Source organism: Corylus avellana, chromosome 2 (genome assembly GCF_965113065.1).
Source record: "Corylus avellana chromosome 2, dhCorAvel1.hap1.2, whole genome shotgun sequence".
In the NCBI taxonomy this organism is placed as follows: domain Eukaryota; kingdom Viridiplantae; phylum Streptophyta; class Magnoliopsida; order Fagales; family Betulaceae; genus Corylus; species Corylus avellana.
This window is the reverse complement of record NC_142491.1, coordinates 6,044,081-6,066,811: the sequence shown is the minus strand read 5'-3', so window position 1 is coordinate 6,066,811 and position 22,731 is coordinate 6,044,081. Positions and strand designations below refer to the sequence as shown.

Sequence of the window (22,731 nt, the reverse complement as noted above, 5' to 3'; positions counted from 1 at the left end):
TTAAAACATCATGTTAGCCGGTGTAAAATGAGGGTAAAGAGTAGCATTACTCTTATAACACAGGATCTGGAACATTAAAGAAATGATATATACTTGTTCATCTATCCAAGTTGATGTGGCGAAGTCCTCACAACCAAACAATTCATTTCCATCCACAAAATACTATAAGGGAATCATGTCACATCAATTTGGTGGATGGAATGGGAATACTTGTCCACTAATTTATAGCATTTCTTGGAGCATTAACTTCATCAAAGAAATAAAATGGACACGAATGTACATAGTCGATAAATTAAAGCTGGATTCAGGCTTGAGCTGGCGAGTGATAGTTAATGGTGAATGTGCACTTCTCTAAAGCAGTAATGAGACTGACACCAATGGTTGTGGTAGTTGCTCTAACCTTTTCTACTGTTCTTCAACTTAAATTATACAGACAAGCATTCATTGTAGCACTCTCCTTCAAGTTGCTCTTCTTCTTCTTCTTCTTCTTTCTCCTGGTCTCCTCCGATTCCCATCTTTTTGGCTCAAATGTGCAGAGTACTTGGCACATTCTGAAATGGGCTTGCTCAAGTTTCTTCAACTGTGTGCTTGGAGTGCCATTATGGCGGCGGGAGTATTATTAAACTCAGCTGAACCAACGGCTCTGATCATTCGTTTTAGTCGTGTACCTCCACCTCAGTCAAGATTCTCTACCGCCATTTTCCGGTACTCACTTGAGAGGTTGGATGGTTCCAATGCATGTAAAAAGAATGGTTGTTCTATTCACTGCGAGGTATCATTCCCCTTTTCTCTGTGCTTGGGTTGAGAGGTGACCGTTGAGCATACACGTGTGAGTGTACAAAAATTGAGTCCCGTACCTGCTGTACGTTAGAAAGATGGTACAAGTGTGAGTAGTTAATATATATAACATAATTGGGTCTAAACATATAGGCTGAAGCGTTTTAGTTGAGTGGTGTCCTACCATGTTATATTAAGGTATTAGTGACTAGTAATGTGCATATATCTTAATCCAGCTTTAATAATCTTGTGTCCCCTATGATTTGGTTATGTTGCATGAGGAAGATTCTTGTCTCTCTGTATTAGGTTAATTGAGCTCATTACAATGTAGGACATCTTAAATATTGCATGAGAAAGAAGAAACCATTTCTATATTTAAGATTAGAAATTTCTGTACATTGGCATTTTTAAAGCATAGCTTATGGATATTAAAGTATTAATTAAATAATTAATTTTATCATATCTTATCAACTTAAGCTTTTGGAAAAATTTGTGATTTAACATGACATTAAAGTGAAAGTCTTGATTTTAAACCTTTATTTGTTGAGGATAAAGTCAAGGCTTGAGGTAAATCCTATATGTGTTGTGCCGAACTTATTGAGAGAAAGTTTGAGAGTCTACACGTGAAAAAGGAGCGTTAAAGTATTAATTAACTAATGTTTCCTAAAAGGTTTTTCAGTAAATGAATGCTCTTAATAGAAATGGTGTAATGGTAATATTTGATTATCAGTTATCATTTGCTTAAGTTATAAAGGTCTCCATGAACTTAATTAATCAGTTTGCTCATGGGGACAACTTGATTTTTGGACAGTTAGATGGAGGAGCTTTGAGACCTTGTCCAACTGATATTATAGTACTGAAAAACTTGACTGTAAACCGTGAACATATTTTTCTTCTCAATGTCACAACCGGGGATGGAGAGAGAAACTCATCAGCTTATTCATGGTTCATTGGTAAGCACTTCTTTTCCATTTGTCAGATTTTTCTCCATTTTCCCTGCACAAAAGTTCTTGCAGATGTTGAAAATGTTGGTTTGGAATAATGATTATGTTGGTGTTCGTTTAGATAAGTTTTATAAAGAGACAGTATTTTGGATGAGTTGCTATTGCAGAGCTCAAGAATAAAATCAGAAAAATGCAGAAACAAATTCAATCTAAAATGATTTCATTAAGCTTTACACAGGAAGCATTACAAAGCATGTATCTATAGACTCATTTGGACAACTCTAGAGACATCACTGAGAACTAAACAATCACTTAAGTTGTATCTAGATATAGAACAAGTTCAATGGATATGGAAAGGTACATCAAAGTGCATTAATTTCTAACAGAAAATACTTGTCCATCTAACAGATACAGAACCACCAACTGCAACGATTCATAGCAAGCAGATTTATACCAATGCAGACAAATTAGCCATTGATGTTACATTCAGTGAAGCTTGCAGTGGACAGAGTGGCTTCAAGTGTGTGAACTCATCTAACTGTGATGTAAGTGGGAATCTCGCTTGGAAACTTATGTGTATGGTAGATATTTAAGGGGGAAAAAAAAGATCATATAATTATTATGGGTGATAGAAGTTTGGTAAAAATCATGCCTTAGTATTAAGACTTTTTGCAGGTCATAATAAAAGGTCCTGCCGATGTACGTGCATCATCACTACGGGTTATGGAACCTGGAATGAAATACAGTCTCAATATAATTATCTCCTCGAAAAGTATGTATGGGCGCGTGGTGATCACAATGGCAGAAAATATTTGCACAGATCAGGCAGGAAACCATTTCACACGAACAAATGGTTCCACTATAATTATTCACTTTGGTGAGTCATCAATCACTCTTTTCCTTCAACAATGTTACCTTGTCAAGTGCCACTTTTGACTCTTGAACTATTTCAATCTAATGGCTGCCTTAGATAGAAGACCAGTGCTGCTAGATTTATGGACATCTGTACCATCCTATGAGTTGGTGATTAATGGGGTTCCAAGAACCGTGCTTGCGACTAACAAAATGGAGGACATCAAATTGTTCCTCGATTTCAGCATTTCCATAATAAATTCAACAGAACAGATCCTAAAAACATGTCATGTGAACTCGGGTAACTTAATACCTGTTCATGGTCAAATTCATGCGAACCGCCGATTCGTTTTTGAAGTAAGCAGCTAATTTCTGGTATGTTATCATTGACATTTGATTAAGAATAATCAATTGCAATGTGACAAATGTGTTCCTTAATTTTCATTTTGCAGCTCAAGAACATATCAAAAACTGAAATCATCACAGTTGAACTAGAAGCTGGTTCAATACTTGGTAGAACAGGCACTCCAGTCTCTCCTGTTGCCCCAATTATGTTCCTTTATGGTATGTTATTTCACATTTTAGTCACCAAAATAGTTCTGGAATGCCTTCATGGGCATTATTATTTGGCTAATTGCTAAATTTTTCTCTTAGATTCCACAAACCCTGGTGTCGTGTTAAGTACAAGCTCACCAAGCATCACGAAGGAGTCCAACATCAATGTGATGGTCGAGTTTACAAAGCCAGTTTTTGGCTTTGAGGCCTCCATGGTAAAAGTGGTTGGGGGGACACTAACAAGGCAGGTGCAGATGGTGACTCAGAACTACTCACTACATATGTTGTAACATTCATGTTGTATTAGCCTACTGCATAAACGAAGGATGACCAAAATTTTGATTAAAGGGCTTCAGTGATGTCAGAATTCTTTACTTTGTTTAATGTAGGTTTAAGGAACTTTCAAGAGCTCTATACTCATTGACTGTCGTGGCAGAAGCTCAGAATATGGTTTCAGTTACCATTCCTGCGGGGAAAGCAAGTGATATTTCAGGAAATCTAAATTTGGCATCTAACCATCTTGAAGTGAAACATTGTATGAAAATTCATGTCTCTTCTACCTTTTTCTTCCAGTCCTTAATAATTATTCATTATTAACATTTTAATGTTGTTGGGCATTCAGTGTTAATGTGCAGGATTTTCTCTTTCTATTTTATTGACATGCTAATTCTTTGAAAAATTTTCTAATGACAAGCCCTGTTAACGGAAAAAATGAAACTTTATGGAACATAAAAGCATTAGGACTTTGAGAGATTGAACAAATACCTGTCTGTATGGCTTCTTCAACTCTCACAATTCTCAAGTTTGCACAGACTCAACTCCGGCAATATCCATTGCACTATACTCATTTGTGACTGCGGGAACAGTAGCAACAGCACTAGCAGCTGCCATTCTTTCAATTTCCTCTGCAAATCTTGAAGCAATAGGCACTGTTGCTTCTGGGAGTACCAACGTTGTTGCTTTGCACCCATCACTGAATTTACATGTAAGTATCAAAATGTTTAGCTGTGCCAAAAATCCATTCAAACAACTTCTGACATATAACTTAATGCTTAGTCATCACGTCCTCTATAATCATTTGAGGTTCAGTTTACATATATTACAAGTTTTTATTACAGGGAATGGTTGGACACCTACAGGTGTTTGTCCTTTCGGACTGGTTCACAGTTAACCAACCAATTGAATATTGTGAGACAACAAAAGGTCTTAGGTGGCTCATACCTCGTCAAAAGCTTCCATGGAGTAGGGATAGCGCTTCAATCTCTCCCAAACATGTATATTTAGCTGAGGAGAAGCTTGCTTGGAAATTGCGTAGCTTGGCTACAGGATGGTCTTCTCACGAAATGACAAACCAGCCAATTGACTTAAATTTTATTAACTCATCTTATATGCACAGCATAAGCAGTAAAAGTACTCCTTATGGGTTTCCTCTCAATTCCAATGAATATTTCATCAATTTCTTGGTAAGTAAATATTTTCTACAGTAGTTATATGAATTCCAACGGACATTTCACATTTGAATCATTTTTCTTGTAGAGAGGAGAGCCAATGTCTGCTAGCAATGTTGTCAAGAGAATGGAGAATTCTAAAGGGTAGCTCTGCAATTACTTTTATATTTAGAATTTGAACACTTGCTTTAGAATACTGCAACTTGCACTAGATTCTAGGCCTGTAGTATCTGCAACAGACAAAGGAGTTAAGTCTTTATCAGAATAACTTGCTTAATTTTTTATGGTGATCATAATATTGCTGAGGTTGTTTCCTGACAGGTGGCAAGATATGGAAATGAACTTATTCTGGCTTGGTGTGGGAGGAGGTAGTTTAGTTATAATCCATTTTCTGACACTAATTTTCCTAAGATGGAGGACAGGAACACCAGCTCATGGGATACTTTCAGTACCCAGGTTTGAGCTCTTTCTTCTAATTCTGATGCTACCTTGTATCTCTCAGTCTTCAGCATTTGTCATAAAAGGTAACAAAAAGAAGTTTTTCTTCTTATTTTCAATTTCACTGTCTGTTAGGCATGTCATCAACTGAAGACTACTCTTATTTGCAGGTGGTACAATTGGGGGAATCATCATTGGGGCCTTGTTGCTAGCCATCCCTGCAGTCTTTATTTTATCAGTGAGCCTTTTTCTCATAATTGCAATCCTCACTGGCAGTTTTTCACAGTACAAGGAAGTGAAGCATGCAGCTATACAAGAACCATGGTGCACAAAGGTGTGGTTCTTCTTTACAGGTAAGCCTACAATTGGAAAGTGGTTTTATAGGGAAGGGCGGCGGCGTTCATCTTTCCTCCTGCGCTTTGGTATTCTATTTGAGAGTTGGAAGGGTCCTCCATTGTTTGTCTTTGTCAATCAGCCTGACCCAAACACCATATCCAAGCACACTGAAAGGGGCAAAAGTGGGATTGGAAGCAATGAAGAAACTAAAATGCTCACATCTGAGTGGCTCTTGGGTTGTGCTAGATCCTCCTATATTATCCTTGATCTTTTAAGAAGGGCCAGTTTGGGATTCATATCTGGAGCTTATTCATTGCCAAAATCAAGCCAAAGCCTTTGCGCGTTGACGATCACACTGGTACAGTTTATGTATCTGTTTACTCTAAAGCCATACATCAGAAGGGGAGTACATGTGGTGGAGAGTGTTTCTCTCTTATGTGAGGCAGGCATCTTTGGTCTATCTATCCGTGTCAGTAGCTCTGAACTGATTGAAGCAAAAAAATTGGGATTTGTAATGTTGGCCCTCCTTTTCCTTACCTTTATTGTTCAAATTATAAATGAGTGGCATGCTCTGATCAAATCAATATTAAGACTCTCTCAGCCTCAGAAGAATTCTTTCAAGCTTGGATTGAAGTTTGCTGCAAAAGGTCTAGTCTTGCCTTTCCTTCCAAGGCAGCATTGGTCAAAAGTAATACCTGCAGGCTCCCAACCAATAGCTGGCCTAGCTCCAGTGCTTCCCACAAGTCCAGAGACAGAATTTGAAAGAAGAGATACAAGAAGGGCACCATCAGCACACCCAGTTAGTTCCATGACTGCAACAGTAGTCCCTGTGCTCAGTCCTGGCTCACCAGGCCTTAATGTCATGCAAACGACAGGGCCCACAACTTCAGACATTACACTCGGCGGGCAGAGATCAGGGGAAGGAAAACGGCTGAAGGGACTTAAATTTGAGACCAAGAGTGAGATGAAGAAATTAAGGGAGTTGGCAAGGGCTAGTTTCTCAGGGGATTCAAGGGGTGAGGAGGCTAGTACCAGCTATGCTTTATGGCCACAATACTTCTCCGGTGAAGCCTCTTTGGAAACTCCATAAGTGTTCTACTTTTAAAATCAAGAAGTAATTTCTAACTTACAATTGTAAAAAAAAAAAAAAGGGCATTTCCTTCAAGTTTGTTTAACAATATTGATTCGTTGGAATCATTTCCCAGCTTCTATGTCAACAAATCAAAGCTCTCTTCTAAGTAAGGAAAATAATCAAATACATAACGGGCGCTATGAATCAAAGATTTAATCCATGTAAGCATGCAATGTAACTATGCCTATTTGTTCCCTCACAACGTATAAAGACCACTCAAATACAGCAACGAAACATGCAACAATTATTCATATTCACTTATATTTACACTCGTTTTCTTCATATCTAATTTCACCATTCTATACTTCTATAATTCTATTAACCTTGTAAGATCGAGCATTTAACCATCTTATCTGAAAAACTAACTGGCGTCCAATGAGAGAAGCCAAAACCTTTTAAGGCATTCAAAATCGCACCTTGCAAGGCATGTTTTAAAAGCCGTCACATGAGTAGAGCGGCACTGTTGCATCTCAACAAACCTCACCCTCCCCTCTCCACATCCCCCATTGTGCATGTGTCAAATGCACCATCACAACTACGCATGGTTTTGACATGCCTCCCACGAGTCATCCTCTTCACCTGTCTCTTTATTTGAGTGGAAGATTTAAAGCTTTTGTGTTTTTTCTCCTCTTCACGATCCTCTCCATAACGGATAGAGATCCCAATAATTTTGCTTCCGAGATTGCTAACAATTCGAACAACAAATATGAGAAAGTTAACGTAGGCCCACCTGCCCAAAAAAATTTTAGGTTGCCTGTCCACTTGCTTGAGCAGATAGGCCTCATAGGTATTCTTCCCTGCATCCGATTATTTGCTAGTAATCTGGATAACAAAATTGTTGAGGATTCGAACTGGAGCCTCCCTTTTTTAAAAAAATGAAGTTTGCAAAGTAAGATGTCTCATGCTCACCAACCGACAGACACCTTTATACTAGACATCAAAGTGGAGTTCTTTTGTGATGACTCTAGCTTAGTTGATTTCAATACAATCCTTCCCACGGAGCCAACCAAGACTCCTTACTATCGCCCTAAGTGTGCCTACTAGCAACCAATCTTTTGGTTTTTTACAAAATTGCCTTTTTTGGGGACAAAGATCCTCTCCATTTCAAATGAATGAATGGTATTCATTTAATTGATCAGGATTTCAAGTTTGTGCATCTAACGTTGTCCATGATGTCACATCATTTAATATTTTTTTTTAAAAGTGTCAACATTGAAATATGTGCATGGTTTGGTGTACTAACTTTAAATCATAACCATAAAATGAATGCTATCAATTTCATTTAAAATGAAGAAGATCCAATCCCTTTTTCGGTGGCCATTTTCTTGGCGGATGGGTCGAGATGCTATTGGACCAATCATTTATTTGGTTAATTTTTTTGTCCCCAAGAGGTAGCTCAATCGGCTATGACCACACTTAATGAAGTGGAGGTCACTAGTTCGAATCCCCCTCTCCCCCTCTTGTGCAGACATGTCAAAAAATAAAAAAATAAAAAAATAAAATAAAATTTAATCTTGCCTTTAGAACAAAGTAGATTTTGCTGAAAATTAATTTCTACAACATTATTTCTATTTCTAGCCGTTACCAATATCTTTCCATATCAAACGCCACAGGGTTTTCAACGTGTATATATGTTCAAACCTCATGCCATCAAGCATTGGTTTAGCAGAAAAATGGTGGATGCAAAGCAAACAACTTTTTGCTTGGATGCAGCTTTAGCAGGAAGAAAGAGATACACATAGTCGGTTCACATCACATGCAACCCATTTACACAAAAACAGTAACGCATATATATATTTCTGCAGAGCATGAACCCTTTTCATCGCCCAGATGCAAAGTGTCACCTTCACAACTCTCTCCAAAACCCCTATATAAACCACTCACCATACATCCCACCACACCACACATCCAAACCCAGAAAAAAATTAAGAAAGTGAAAGAAAAAGATGAGAGCTTTCAAGAGTAATACCCTGCTTTTGGCTGTGTTCGCCGTCGCCGGGATTCTGTTTTCCGGTGACAAAAACATGGTTGTCGGCCAAGCTTGCCGAGGTGACATGCAGGGATTAATGACTCAATGTGCTATGTTCGTGCAGAAGAATTTGCCGAAGACGATCCCGTCTCCGGGGTGTTGCGAGGTTATCAAGTCGGTGGACATTCCGTGCGTGTGTCAGCATATCACCAAGGATATTGAGAGAATGATTGACATGGAGAAGGTGGTCTTTGTGGCTCAGTCCTGTGACAGGCCACTCGCCCATGGGACAAAGTGTGGAAGTAAGATACTCTTTGTCAATCTCTTTTGTTTAACTCTTTAAAAAACTTTTAGAAAAAAACCTCTTTAAAGAGCCTTTTCTCCAAAATTTATTTGACTAGATCAAAATTTATTTTAAATTTAATAAAGATTTTAAAACTCACGTAAGAAAGTATGTGTAGCATTACTGTTTAATTTGTGTGTGTTTTTCCTAGTGATAATAAGATGGCGGATAGATCGCCTATATAAAAAAACTGTATTTGACTCTAGTTTGTGTTTTAATTTTTGACTTGTTATGATTCATTAGAGATCAAATGGATCAAGATTGACGGCAATTTATTGACCGAACTGTGTCATGTTCGAGCTCCAAATGAGATAAAGATCCTATGAGGTCCACTTGTTACAGCAAATGTTCAAGTAACTTGCGATCCGGGATCCACCTGCTCGGACTGGTGGACCCCATCGAGGCCCCTATCAATTGACCGCAATTTGACAATCAATTGCAAGAGATCTTAATCTAAAATGAGTTGGATTTATAGGCTCCTAAATATTGAATTTTTATTTCTCAACAAATTTAGACCTCACTTGATAAATCAAAAATACTCTTTTTTTTTTTTTTAAATTATCGACAAACAATTTAAAACACAAAACACCTTTTAGATAATAATATTACTCTTTTCACCTATTTCATACCAACTGATATGACATGTTTTAAGTGACTTTCTCTATTAGTTAATTATTTTTTTTTAAAAAAAAAAACTATTTAAAACACATCATGTCAGCCTAGATGAAATGTGTGTAATAAATAAAGTATCATTTAATTTTTTTAAAAAATATAGATCTTATCAAACATTTTTCACCGAACATATTTTTTTCAACATAAAACATTTTTTTTTAGTTAAAATATTTTATTGAGAAGTTATACATAAATCTAGTGACTAGTGCCCATCACGATCCCACACTTTATTATTGAGATGGAAAGAATTGCCATTAATTTGAAATAAGACTTAATCAATTAATTTTAATTGTTTATGGAGTCAAAATTTAGTTTTAAATATTTTTGGCTTTTCTTGCAGGCTACACAGTCCCCCCTTGAAGTTGCAGAGTGTTGCATGACGATACTTCCTACAAATCAATGAATTATGAATCATTACCGAAGAAAAATATGAATAAATTCAGATAGCATATATATGCTTCATGTTGTATCAGCAAAAAAAAAAAAAAAACTTATGGTTATTAATGAAAATTATTTAAACTTAATCTATGTTCTGCTATGGAGTATTGATTTTGGCAATGGAATGAACAAATTATAAAGATCAAATCAGTGGAATTACCATTTGCCAATATGTCTAACCCCAGTTGGACTAAATAAAAGAATCCAAATTGCCTTTGAAAATGTTCCCAAGGTCATAACAAGGAATTATAATATTAATTAAATAATTAAATTTATCTTTTTTGATCGATTTAAACTTGTAGAATAATTGACGATTTAACATTGACTTAGAACAAATTAAAGTAATTCTATAATTTATATTGGTATCCCACAACTATCCTATAACACTGTTATAGCAGTCCTAACTAACTATTGAATCATTTTCAAGGAGTAACTCAATCAACTGAAGATCACACTTCATAAAATAAAATTCTCTAAAATATTAATTAAATGATTAAATTTACTATTCTTATCGGCTTAGCCACTTAGGCTATTTAGAGTGCTACTTGGATAATTTGTAATGTGTATTTTAATTTGAAGGTGATTAAAGAGAAATGTGACTTCAAATTAGCTGCCAAAATTGGTATGGATAATGGATCCTTATCCATAAAGCTTCCATTATCTCCTCGGTCTTCCCGAAGCTTTATATTTAATTATTTATGCTAAATCTAATCAAGGAGAACCCAAAATATCTCCCACAAACTCCCTAATCCAACCGTCCAACCAAAGCCCTCCATCTTTTGACCGTTGATTGTACTGCTCTCCCACCCCAGCTTGCCACCTCACACGGGCCTTTTAAAAGCAGACACTCTCTCACTCTCCCTTTAACCACTTCCATATTTGCTCTTGAAGCCCCTAAAGCTGAAACCTTGGACTGCACTTTCGATCTTGGTAAGTACAGCATCAGTGAATCTTCGTTTGCTTTTGTTTAGAAAATGTTGCTTCTAATGTTCAGTTCTGCTATGATTTTGGGTTTTGTTTTGCAATAATTGTTTTTAGGTTTTGTTGTTGTAAATATTGTTTGTTATGGTTCTGGTGATCTCAGTATGATTTTGGGTGTTGTTTTGCAAATGTTGTGATATTTTTTGTTTTAGTTCGGGGATCTTGGTATGATTCTGGGTGTTGTTTTGCAGAAGTTGTTTTTATGTTTTGTTCTGTTATAAAGTTGTTTGCTTTAGTTCTGGGATCTTAGCATGATTGTGGGTTTTGTTTTGCAAGTGTTATTATTGATGAAAGAAAATATTTTTTTGGTTTAGTTCTGGGATCTTACTATTTACTATGATTTGGGTTTTGTTTTGCAATTTTTATGTTATGTTTTGTGATAACATTGTTTGTTACAAACAAGGTAATCTTTTAGGATCCCCCATTAAGGTCAAGCATGATATTATGTTGCAAGCATGGGTAGCAGTATATTGAAACTGATCCCAGATTCTAGGGTTTGATCGTGCGTGCACCTTTAAAGTTTAGAGGGACATTGCAATTGACCTCATAGTTTAGAGGGGGAAAGCACATTTTATCCTCTGCTCTGTTGGATCCTTCTTAAGAGAAAGAAATACTACATTCTTTACTTGACATAAGTTGCTGCAACACTGGACTTGTGTTACTACCCAATGCATTACATCATTGGATACGGATTAGGATCCCCTACAATTTCAGATTCTCAAATTAGTTTTTAGGTATCAAAACGTTTGAAAAGTGCTACCTATTAAAAATGTTACATATTATTGAGGTGACAAAAAAAATAAAAATTTCTCCCAAAAGGATTCCTCTTCATTTTTGCAGAGACGCACATTCTTCATAAAATCAAAGGACAATTTTTAGGTCAAATCTTTTTTACAAGATAGAGAGCAAGAACTTGATGAAAATATACTCAATTCTCAACTGAAATATATCACTTTTTTAATAGGTGACATTTTCAAGCATTTCGATGCCTAAAAACGATCAAAATTGCGTAATTTGAGAATCTACAATTTTAAAGAAATTGTAGACGATACTAATCCATTGGATACTGCGTTTATGATATCTTTTTGGTCTGATTTGGACAGCAGGGGTGAAACTAACTAGCCAAGTATGCAATTTGTATCATTTTTTTTATTATGCCAACGTGTATTTTAGATAGAGTGCACCACTAATAGGACCGACCACTACATTGATTTATGAATAGGGATGGCATTAGTCTGTGGAGAAAGATCAACTCTGAATCCCAATGCCCCACTCTTCATCCCTGCTGCTTTCCGGCAAGTGGAGGATTTCTCACCTGAATGGTGGGAACTAGTGAAAACTTCGACATGGTTTCGTGACTATTGGCTAAGCCAGTATGAGGATGAGGATTTTGAAGGCAATGCTGATGATGATTTCAAGGCTGATGATTACATTGCAAATATGCTGCCAGAAGCTTTTGATCTTGGCATTGTTGAAGAGTTCCCTACCGTGGAAGCTCAGTCCGAAGAAATGGTCCCGTTGTCTGTAGGTGAAAGAAAAACTGGATTGGATTACATTATAGATATGCTGCCAGAAGCTTTCTTTGATCACATTGTTGAAGAGTTCCTTACCTTGGAAGCTCATTCTGAAAAAATGGTCCCGTTGTCTGAAGGTGAAGGAAAAACTGGATTGCCCCTGCTCCTAAAAGTGGAAGGAGGCCTCTTGATGCTATGCTTTAATAATACTTACGTCATATTATTGCATTTCTTAGTTCTTTATGAGCAATCTCTTGAATGACATCTTCATTTTACATAATGGCCATGTCTTTCAAATGCTAGGTGAATATGCTAGATATCTCATATACATACTCGCATTAAAACTATGAGAAAGACGGTGGACTTTGTATTTTCCTTCTCTTTTTTTTTTTTTTTTTTTTTTTTTTTTGATTATCTCGCATGGTAATATCCATAGGTAAGAAAGCATCCAGATGTCAAGCCAAAGCTTCTTACATTTGTGGTTTTTATATGTTTTGCTATGTTTTTCTTTTTCTAATAAATAAAAAAGAAAAAAAGAAAGAAAGAAAACGGGCATAACATATAAAAACCACAAATGTAGTCTATTTGACATTTGAATCTTGGTATTCCCAAGTCTTTGTTTTAATGGCATGGTCAAGAATGACTCATTTTCTATCATGTGAGGCTTCAGGAAGAGTGAGTATGTCATTCTTAAGGGTTTGGTTTCTGAATTCAGGTGTTAAAATGGATGCTAAAGCTTTACTGAAGAACCTGAGTGTATCCAGAATTCCTAACGAAAGAGGTCCCAAGTCTCCAGTAAGGCCTGCAAAGTACCAACAGAAGCCAGCCAAGTATGTGAGCCCCAAATGCTCTCCCAGACAGATTCATCAGCCTCGCTGAAAAGGTTCTCACGAAATATCAGGTTGCGACTCTTGCAATTGCGTTGAAAGATTGTTCTTTCTTCAAGTTATGTTTTATACATGGGTTGCATGCAACTCTTCAGTATCTCATGTTGTAGTGCGTTTTCCTTCTGCCCAGTTGAACAGCTTGACTAAAACTGTGTAAAAAGAATGGTTCAACTGTTGAGAAGTTTGTAAATATTTCGAACTTTCCATCTTCCTTGTGTTTAGTACTTTGTTAAAACATGATGTGGAGTGCACCCTCTGATTGCTTGATTCAGTGTGAGCATTGTAGCTCCCCTGTAAAGTTTTCTGCTAGAACTGTGCAGTGGCATGCATATGTTTGTAGTGGATACTACTACTACCACCTGTTGTGGCTAACTATTAAGATGTGAATGTCTATTTAGATGAGACTAATGGCTTGTTTGGGATTACGCTAGATAGTTTAAAAATACTTTTAGTACCTTAAAAGTCGTGTAAAACAAAATTTGGCTTGTTTGGTAAAATTTTTTTTTTTTTTAAAAAAAAAAAAACTTTAAAAATGACTAAAACGCACTTTTAATAAAAGTTTAAAAATAAAGTTTTTGTTAAAGAGTTTCTTGAAAATTGTATTTTTTAAACGTAATTTTAAGTAGGCTATAAAGCTCGATTGATTTAAGGAGAAGCTGTTTGTTTTAAATGTTATGCTAGGCACACTTCAAGGGTTTGAAGTTAAAACTGGTCATGATGCCAAAGCTAGCAAGGGTGGAATCAGGATTTTATATGGGGGTTTTGAACCTACGTAAATAAATAAATATATCATAGATATATATGGTCTCTCTATGTTGATCAAGAGATATTGACTCTATATCTGTAAGGATTCAAAGTATATCTATGAGTAAGAAACTAGGTACAAGGCTGAGCTTTGTGTAACTTCTTGAATCAATTGCAAAAATTGGGTTTGGTTCCTCCAAAGCATTCAAAGACACATCTACAAGTGATGCTATTTATCTGTTAAATCCAACTTAGTCAACGATTATTATGTATTTTTACTCCAGAAATGGTCGTTGGCGAGGCAAAACTTAGATGGAGCTTTCTTCAAGTTGCATCTCCTGAAAACGACAGCTTTTTCAAGTACAAGTTAATTCAAAGCCAGGCTTGACTTATATCTTCAGTACAATTTGAGACATCAGTCCAATCCATGACAACACTTGCATGCCTTGTGAAATACTACAAAACGACCTCACCAAACCCACCAACTACACGTATATGCTTGGGGGATTAAGCTAACTCCAAATTTTCAAACATTTTGCCAATCACATCTTCGAAGGTAAGAATACTTTGTACCAATGCAAAGTGCAAACTAATCCTGGACAGCTCCCAAGGGGAAAAAAAAACTAATCCTAAAAGAGTAATCTTAGAAATCACATTTTTATCTATTGTTATCATATTTTGTTGATGTGATGGTACCAATCAGTCTTAAATTTTTATTTTATTATTATTATTTTTTAAAATTTTATTGTGATCTAGTAACTGATTAGCATTGCTAAATCAGTAGAATGGGATAGTAAACCACCCATGGCCATTGCCACCCCCAAATGGCCACTAGAGGGTGGTCAAGCAATTTTTGCCTAATGGGGAGTGGTCGAACCATTACATAGCCATTAGGGATGGTTTAACCAGCTCTAAATGGCCAAAAATAAATAAATAAATAACTTGAGAGGGTGGGTAAATCACCCCCAATGGCTATGGGGTGATTCAGTTACCCCTAGACACAGGGGTACCTACCTTAGTAGTTCGGGAATTTTTGACAACCCCAAAATTTTTTAAAATCCTTATAAAAATATTATTTTTTATACTATGTATTCCGTCAATGATGACTTTTTCACCTCCTAGATAGCTAAATGATTTACCTTTTTGCTCTACTACTCTTTGTATATATGTATTTATTTATTTACCTACGTTTAAGCCCCTACACAAAAATCCTAGTTTTGCCCTGCTTCTTGGTACCCCTCTATTTTTGCTTTCATTTTCTTTATTTTTTTATTTTTTTATTATAAGTAACATGTGTCACAACATGATTGGTACTAATCAAACACATTAACAGAATTCTGTAAACTTTTCTAAGGGATTAACCTCTTTTGTGCGTGTGTGTTTAACTTTTTAAATCGCATGGATCTATTTGTCAAAACCCCAAACTACATAAACCAATTTAGTATTTATATCATGAATTTTTATAGAGCCAATAATTCTCGCATGTAATTTTAAAAACGCATGTTAGAAAATTACTTCCTCTTAAAATATACATGAATTTGAGAAAAACTTTTTCTGTGTTTTTTTTTTTTTGTTACAAAGTGGTCTAATATGACAGGCATCCACCGCCCCCTCATCCCCTCTGCCATTCTTTTTTCTTTTTCTTTCACCGCCATCCGACCATGCATGGCTTGTATTGCACCTCAAGACATACAAAATTAGGCACTTTTCTTTCCAAATACAAGTAAGAGCCTTTATACCTTTTTGAGTAATGTATGTCTAATTTGAATATTTGTTATGTGAGTAATTTATGTAAAAATTGTAAGGGATTAGGATCCTCTGCATTGTTTGTCCCTGCAATCTGACAGCCAATTGAAAATTTGAGTACTTATTTGTTTGGACAAATGAAAGTGCATTTGGCGTTGCGATTTCCCAGATCAAAGTGTGATCTTAAATTAAATCATAGAAAATGAATTGTTTTAAAGCGTTTTTTTTTTTTTTTTTTTTTTTTTTAAAAAAAAAAAAGTGATTTGAAAATGTAAAAAAATTCACATTTTCAAATCGTAGTTATAAAAGCGTGTTGTTAAAAATACATAATTTTAAAGGTTAAGCTACAATTTACGCTTATGATTTCGTTTTCAAATCATAAGCCCAAATTGACACCAAGTTTCATTAGAAGTCTCTCTCAATCTAATCCTGGTCCAATTCTAAGAACCTTTGTAACCTTTTGAGTAATTTATATCTAATTGATCCTTTCAAATTTTTAATGACAAAGCCAAAAGAAATAATAATAATAATAATAATAATATTCTTTCACTTTCCTGGTAGCTTCGAGGTCCAATTTTCTTGGGAAACACAGTTGTTTACATGTGATTAGTTTAGGGGGCCAATCATGAAAGAAGATGGTGGAGAGCTTAAGCTTAAAGTTGTTAATATTTTATATAGTCATAATTGTAGATAAAAAAAAACATGTTGTAGCCGACCACTTTAACTCTTTGTGCCCAAACATGTTTTAAAAATTTGGTGCAAAAGCACAAAGAGTGGTAGTACATTAATCAGGATTAATATTATACTAATCATACATGGTGGTGCCAATAATCAAGAACACCTAAAAAAGCTTTAGATTATATTAATACTAATCTCTCTCTCTCTCTCTCTCTCTCTCTCTCTCTAATTAGGTGAAAAATAAGTTGTGATTGGCTTGTTGATGATCATGAGACTCATGTGAGCTAATGAAAATTAACGTTCTACCAAACCCAATTAATTATAAGCCTTTTTTCCGTTACCTTTTTTCTTCCTTTTTTCTCTTGTCCCTATCACAAATTGTTCAATTAACCAAGTTTTTCGGAATTATTAATATACAAAAAGAAAAAAAAAAAAAAAAAAAGAAGAAGACAGTTTTCTTTCGAATTAGATCCGTTAAACTATATCTATTCTTGCTTAGAAGAAAAAAAAAAAAAAGATATATGTTTTTAAAGCATATGATTCTTCAACCCAGTTTGACAAAAAAACATTGTTCAAACTTGGACTTTTTTAGCCGATAATAAGCGAAATATCATACCCTATAAACTCCAATCCATGTTTTGTTTTGAGAAATTGTTTGCAATTGAAAAGTTATTAAGAAATTAGCAGTATTGCATTCAAGCAAAATTAATATATAAAAACTAAAGCAAAAGAATGGGCCAACGTTATTATTATACTATAAAGGTGGGAATATATTCAAAATTAAAAAAAAAGAAAAAGTTACCCAATAATGTGAATGAATATATGCCGAGCCATTCACATCTCATTGGGCATGAAGGATAGATTTGATTCCATGCCCTAGAAATAGGATTTTTCAATATGAAAATAGCCACTTTTTAAAGATATTTCAATTTCTGCATAAATTCGTTTCTAGGGTTTTCTAAAGCACTCATCTTGGCAGTCCACCTTCTTTATTTTTTATGTTTTGGACGAATAATGAGTTATTTGTCCCCCTTTCATTGTGACCAACGAATGTTTTTTTTTTTTTTTTTTAAGGAAAATGCTTGTTAATTAGTTGTTACAACAATTTTTATTACAACATCTTTATAAATTTATGTGGCAATCCATATAAGCGTAACATGATACCATGTTGATGAAAATAATCAGTGAGATTTAACGTGTAAATTTTATTGTTTAGTAGCTAACGTAGTGGACAGAACAAATGAATGAAGAAGAACTATTTGACGGTTCATATTGAATTTTATAGTATCTAACGATGTATATAGTGTCATATCATTTAAAACTTTTAAATGACATAGTAACATAGGCAACTCCTACACCGATCGATATATGTTGTGAAACATAATATGGACCATAAAATGGTTCTCTCCATTTTACTCGAAATGAAGATAATCTTGTTTTAACTAAGTAGGTCGTTTCCCATCTTTATTTTGGAAGCATTTTCATAGAGTCTTCCATTCTCTCTTCCATTTAGATCAGAGGTAGAAAATATCCTCCCCTGTTGCCTTCTCCTTTACTCAATTAAAAAAAAAAAAATGGGTCTTTTTCCGTATGTAAACTACCACATTAGTTTATAAAGAACTTATAATAAAATTTGTAGTATTCTTAACATCACTATATATATATATATATATATATATATATATATATATATATATAAGAACAAGAAACAACCAAACCAAACTACATGGGGAAGAAAACAATTGGGGAGGAGGGTCTTTCCTGCTTACGATAGAAACATAAGGAATTAAAAGATCTGATTGCGGTCCAACATCACTGTATTTTTAATCCGACTGAGGGGATTAAAATAAAGATGTCTTCCTAATTCATGGTCAACTTGGCTTGGATTGGCTCAAATAGCACTAGGTCCAATTGGAATATCATGTAGCCGTTTACATATATCACTTTATATTATTCCTCTCTATGGGACTATGACATAAGAGCCTTAAACCACTCCTAAATTGCAGTTTCTTATGAGCCCCCAGAAGATGAGAATTTGCAAAGATACTCCGTCTTATACGCTAAAAAAATGTATTAATAAGGAAATTACTTGAATGGGCACAACCTTTGGACCAAAAAACATCTTCTCCCTTAAAAACAGGATGATGATCTTAGAGACCCAAATCTCTTTAAATATTGTGAGCAAATTAATTAAACAAAAAAGAGAAAAATGATGTGTATATATATATATATATCATGAAACATGTTTGACCTAAAAGGGCAACGACTCTTTTACAATTTTTTTTTTAGCTTGTTGACACATGTCAACATATTGAAGGGTGTCTAAAAAAATATTTAGTGGCTAACACTGCTCTAATCACATGCTGACACATCTCATCACGTTGTCAAAGATGTGCAAGTGTAATATTACTCTATCTCATATCTATATTCTCAGCAATTTGTAGTTAACAATTCGTATAACAAATATGAGAGAATTTGTATGAGACTTACTTGCCAAGGGAGAGGCAGATTGTCCAAAATTTATTGTTTAAATTGCTAGCAATTCAGACAGCAAAATTGTTGAAAAATCTATCCCTCTCACATGAGAAAAGCCCTAGGCAAACATCCTAGGCATGCTGATTTGGCAAGCTATAATTGGTCAAGGGAACACCATGATAGTAAAACCTCAACAACAGCTCAATCCTCCATAGCTCCTGTTAAAGTGAACCCTCCAATAACCGACTTTTGCATGAATATCCTATTTGTCAAAGTAGCCGTTGCAACCCCCACTCCCTCTCCCATTTAAATATATAACACCAAACCTTTATTTTTTTCCAACAAGAAATCCGTGTCCCTCTTTATTCTTCTCTTTACAACCCCGCTCCCCTTTTACTCTCCCTCTTCTCTCTCTCTCTCTCTCTCTCTCTCTCTCTCTCTCTCTCTATGTTTTTCGTATTACCCTTTTCCATTATAGACTCAGCGAGAGAGAAACAGAGTAATCCAATGGATGCTGTAGCCGGAGAAACCGTTAAACCTTCAACCCCTTTATTGTCTGCAGCAACAAGCACCAGCAGCCTTAGTAGTACCAGCAGCGAGGCCGATGATAGCCCGGCAACATCCCACCGTTTCGAGCTCCTGGATGTTAAGGGTCAGTTATCTTGTGTAACTGTTTCTGGGTCACACTCATATCGACCGTTGGCGGTTCTTTCCGGCCATATTGGCTCTGTTTCTTGTCTGGCCTTATGCGGTGAATTCATATTGAGCGCTTCACAAGGCAAGGATATCATAGTTTGGCAGCAGCCTGATTTGAGGTTGTTCACAAAGTTTGGACAGGGAGATGGGTCTGTGAAGGCGCTTGTAACGGTCGGAAACAAGGTCTTTACAGCGCACCAAGATAGCAGGATCAGAGTTTGGAAGGTGTCAAGAAGCTCAGAGAATGTTTTCAGGCTTGTTGACACCCTTCCGACAACTAAGGACTATTTGGGGAAGTTCATGAAGCAGAGCAATTATGTTCAAACTCGGCGGCATCACAAGAAGTTGTGGATTGAACATGCGGATAGTATTTCTTGCTTGGCGGCCGAAAATGGGTTAATTTACTCAGGATCATGGGATAAGACCCTTAAGGTGTGGAGGCTATCAGATTTGAAGTGCTTGGAATCGATCAAGGCACATGATGATGCAATTAATGGGTTGGTGGCAAGTAAAGGGATTGTGTATTCTGCTTCCGCGGATGGGAAGATTAAGGCTTGGGGAAAGGAGGGGAAGAGCTCACATTCTTTGAAGGGAATTTTGGAGGGTCATAAGGATGTTTCACTGAATTCAGTGGTGGTTTCAGAGGATGGAAAATGGGTTTATGGAGGAGGATCAGATGGGTTTGTGATGGGGTGGGAGGGGAGTGGGAATTTTGCGAGTTGGAAGGTTGTTAATGAAACAAAAGCACATCAAATGGCTGTTCTGTGTATGTCTCTAATGGGGGAGATATTGTGCAGTGGCTCTGCAGATAAAAGTATTGGTATTTGGAAAAGAGAGGCTTATGGGAAGCTTAGTAAATTTGGTGTCATAAGCGGCCATGAAGGTCCAGTCAAGTGTTTGCAGGCATCACCTAGCAATGTTGGTGGTGGATTCTTGCTTTACAGTGGAAGCCTTGATAAAAGCATAAGAGTATGGTGGGTTTCCAAGCACTCAGTTAATAGAGATGATGGCGCCTCTCCAAGGGAAAATACAGTGAAGAATTCTATTGTTTTGTGTTAGGAAATTCTTTCATGGTTTGTGTAATGAAGCACCGGTTCCCTTTTTCAGTGTCTGCAGTGCTTCCAAAATTGGTCTTGTAGTTTCTTCTTGTCTATAGTCATACAAACATCAAAGAGTGGAGAATCAAAGGCAAAAAGAAGGGCAGAGTTGAAGCCTAACATGTCTTAGAGTTGGTTTTTGGGGTTTGAGATTTTATTGTGTAGTTATAGGATAAAGTCTTGTTTGTTTGTTTGTGATTTTGTTTTTGTTTTTGTTTTCCTTTTTTTGTTTTTGGTCTCTTACAATCTTTACATTTCTTATCAATTGTAATTAGGGTTTGAGGGAATCAATCAATGAAAATAAATTATATTCTTTGCTATGTTGCAGCTTTTTGTAATTTAGTGAAGAATAATCATGTCTTATTGGATACCTGTTCTTGCTTAAGACAAAATAACATGGCATTGCTACCCTTGAAGATGACAAAGTTACCCCACTACTAATTTTAGGAAAGAATACTATGATGTTCTCAAGAAATGCTAGAAGCTTTACCAACCAGAGAACATCATGACACAGTTTGCTTATTGGTAATGGCCTAAGGAATCTTTTCTTCCATTAAATGGTTTTTTTCCTTTCTCCTATTCCTAATCTCCACTTATATATTCTTCCCTTTTTTCCCTCTAATATCTGTGGAGACAGGTGTCTTCTATAAAGAAACTAGTCAACAGTTTAAAAGAGAATAGTTAAGATCAGAACTAGCTAATAGTGTCCTCTATAAGGCTCCATTAGATGATGGAATATTGCAGTTGTTCAATATCTAGTGTTTGAAGAATATTTAGGTTTCAGAATATTGCAGAAGTTCAAAATTTTTTAGTTGTCAGCAACTTTCAAAGGGTGGAAATGAAAGATGCAATGAGGGATTTCCTCTGCCAAATTGTCATAAAGGGTTTAATTTAGTCATCTCATTTTACTTTCTGCAAGTTTCTTTTCTGCTCCGTTTACTTAATGAGGATGTAAGAAAAAACAAAAGAAAACAGTATTTGAATCTTACATCTGCAATTGCTAGTAACCTAAGAAACAAGTAACCTCCCCTCCAATGGGACTCTTACCTAAGCTAACTTTAACTTTTCCAAAGCATCTTTAACTTATTCTTTTCCTCTTCCTTGGGATAATCCCCAATCCTTAGTTAAGAACATTCTAATGGTTCAAAATCAAACTGTAACATTGTTGACCACCCCTTTTGCTGAAATTGTCAGTTTAATATAAGGAAGCAAATCCATAGATTTTCCTTCTTTTTGCCTCATTTTACTCCAAAGGGTTGAAGGAAGGTAGTGCATTAATCTGTTCTTGATCAACTTGATTGGGCCACAAGTCCTAAAAAGATAAGGGTGGTCCTTTAACTCCTCTTAAAGCAAACATTCAGCTTGTTGAAGCCGCAGGCGGTGTACCAATAGTACAGTCTTCTATGTTCAACAACCGGTCAGCAAAAGTGACCCATGATCCACTGTATTGGACCACCAAAGGCCATAAAGGAGAAAGAACACTGAAACACTCTGGTTCGTGTGAAAGCAAGCAAGCTACTATATAAAGCAGCAGTTACCTTCTACCCATAAAAACAATGTAATAGCATACTTAGGATACTATAACTTTTACTACAAATTCTTTACAAATTGATATAATGACATTTACTATATCAGCTACTAAAATGTGGACTGGCACAGTCCACATGACACTTAAAATATGACCTGTCACGTGAATTTGTAAAGAGATTGTAGTAAAAGTTGTAATACCTTAAATGTTTACTTTCTTTTACAAATTGTTTGTAAATTGTTGGTGGAGATTCTATATTTTATTTAGTATATATGTTGTTATAATAGAAAGATCAGCTACCCTCTAATCTAAATTGGACCACCCTTTACTCTTGGGAAGAAACATTTCTAGGGCCAATATATATACATCAATGAAATCAAAGCAGTCATCTCGAGCAACTATAAGAAAACTTCAAAAGTGGTACAGCCAATCCGCACCATCCATTACTGCAGGTCTCTTGTAGGCTTTGAGGGACCAACCC

The 22,731-nt window shown here is 35.8% G+C and overlaps 4 protein-coding genes and 1 long non-coding RNA gene across 6 annotated transcripts; 4 read left to right on the top strand and 1 right to left on the bottom strand.

Annotated features, from left to right (window-relative positions):
• Positions 1-110: 110 nt before the first annotated feature.
• On the top strand, positions 111-6,549 carry LOC132179363 (uncharacterized). 2 transcript variants are annotated; one of them, XM_059592437.2, is made up of 13 exons: positions 111-772; positions 1,589-1,730; positions 2,130-2,266; positions 2,397-2,598; positions 2,692-2,930; positions 3,026-3,137; positions 3,228-3,372; positions 3,518-3,663; positions 3,941-4,113; positions 4,247-4,591; positions 4,665-4,720; positions 4,898-5,100; positions 5,185-6,549. In XM_059592437.2, exons 1-13 carry the CDS (start codon positions 557-559, stop codon positions 6,438-6,440), a joined length of 3,372 nt encoding a protein of 1,123 aa, XP_059448420.2. In that variant the 5' UTR covers positions 111-556; the 3' UTR covers positions 6,441-6,549. The 2 variants fall into 2 exon arrangements, with proteins under 2 accessions (XP_059448420.2, XP_088369007.1); XM_088512881.1 differs by having other exon boundaries at positions 4,898-5,032; positions 5,185-5,458.
• On the bottom strand, positions 680-3,982 carry LOC132180843 (uncharacterized). Its single transcript, XR_009440223.2, has 3 exons — positions 3,894-3,982; positions 1,611-1,773; positions 680-860 (listed from the first exon to the last, which is right to left on the bottom strand). It is a non-coding gene; the product is annotated as an uncharacterized LOC132180843 (long non-coding RNA).
• Positions 6,550-8,364: 1,815 nt separating the features above from the next.
• On the top strand, positions 8,365-9,962 carry LOC132167922 (Bifunctional inhibitor/lipid-transfer protein/seed storage 2S albumin superfamily protein). The gene is made up of 2 exons (XM_059578968.2): positions 8,365-8,753; positions 9,807-9,962. The coding sequence occupies exons 1-2, from the start codon at positions 8,429-8,431 to the stop codon at positions 9,824-9,826; spliced, it is 345 nt and encodes a 114-aa protein (XP_059434951.2). The 5' UTR covers positions 8,365-8,428; the 3' UTR covers positions 9,827-9,962.
• Positions 9,963-10,727: 765 nt separating this feature from the next.
• LOC132167823 (protein EARLY RESPONSIVE TO DEHYDRATION 15) lies at positions 10,728-13,523 on the top strand. Its single transcript, XM_059578854.2, has 3 exons — positions 10,728-10,834; positions 12,108-12,536; positions 13,115-13,523. Exons 2-3 carry the CDS (start codon positions 12,110-12,112, stop codon positions 13,276-13,278), a joined length of 591 nt encoding a protein of 196 aa, XP_059434837.2. The 5' UTR covers positions 10,728-10,834; positions 12,108-12,109; the 3' UTR covers positions 13,279-13,523.
• A 5,804-nt stretch (positions 13,524-19,327) lies between these two features.
• On the top strand, positions 19,328-20,905 carry LOC132167662 (Transducin/WD40 repeat-like superfamily protein). The gene has a single exon (XM_059578675.2). It carries the CDS (start codon positions 19,377-19,379, stop codon positions 20,682-20,684), a length of 1,308 nt encoding a protein of 435 aa, XP_059434658.1. The 5' UTR covers positions 19,328-19,376; the 3' UTR covers positions 20,685-20,905.
• The last annotated feature ends 1,826 nt before the right edge of the window (positions 20,906-22,731 follow it).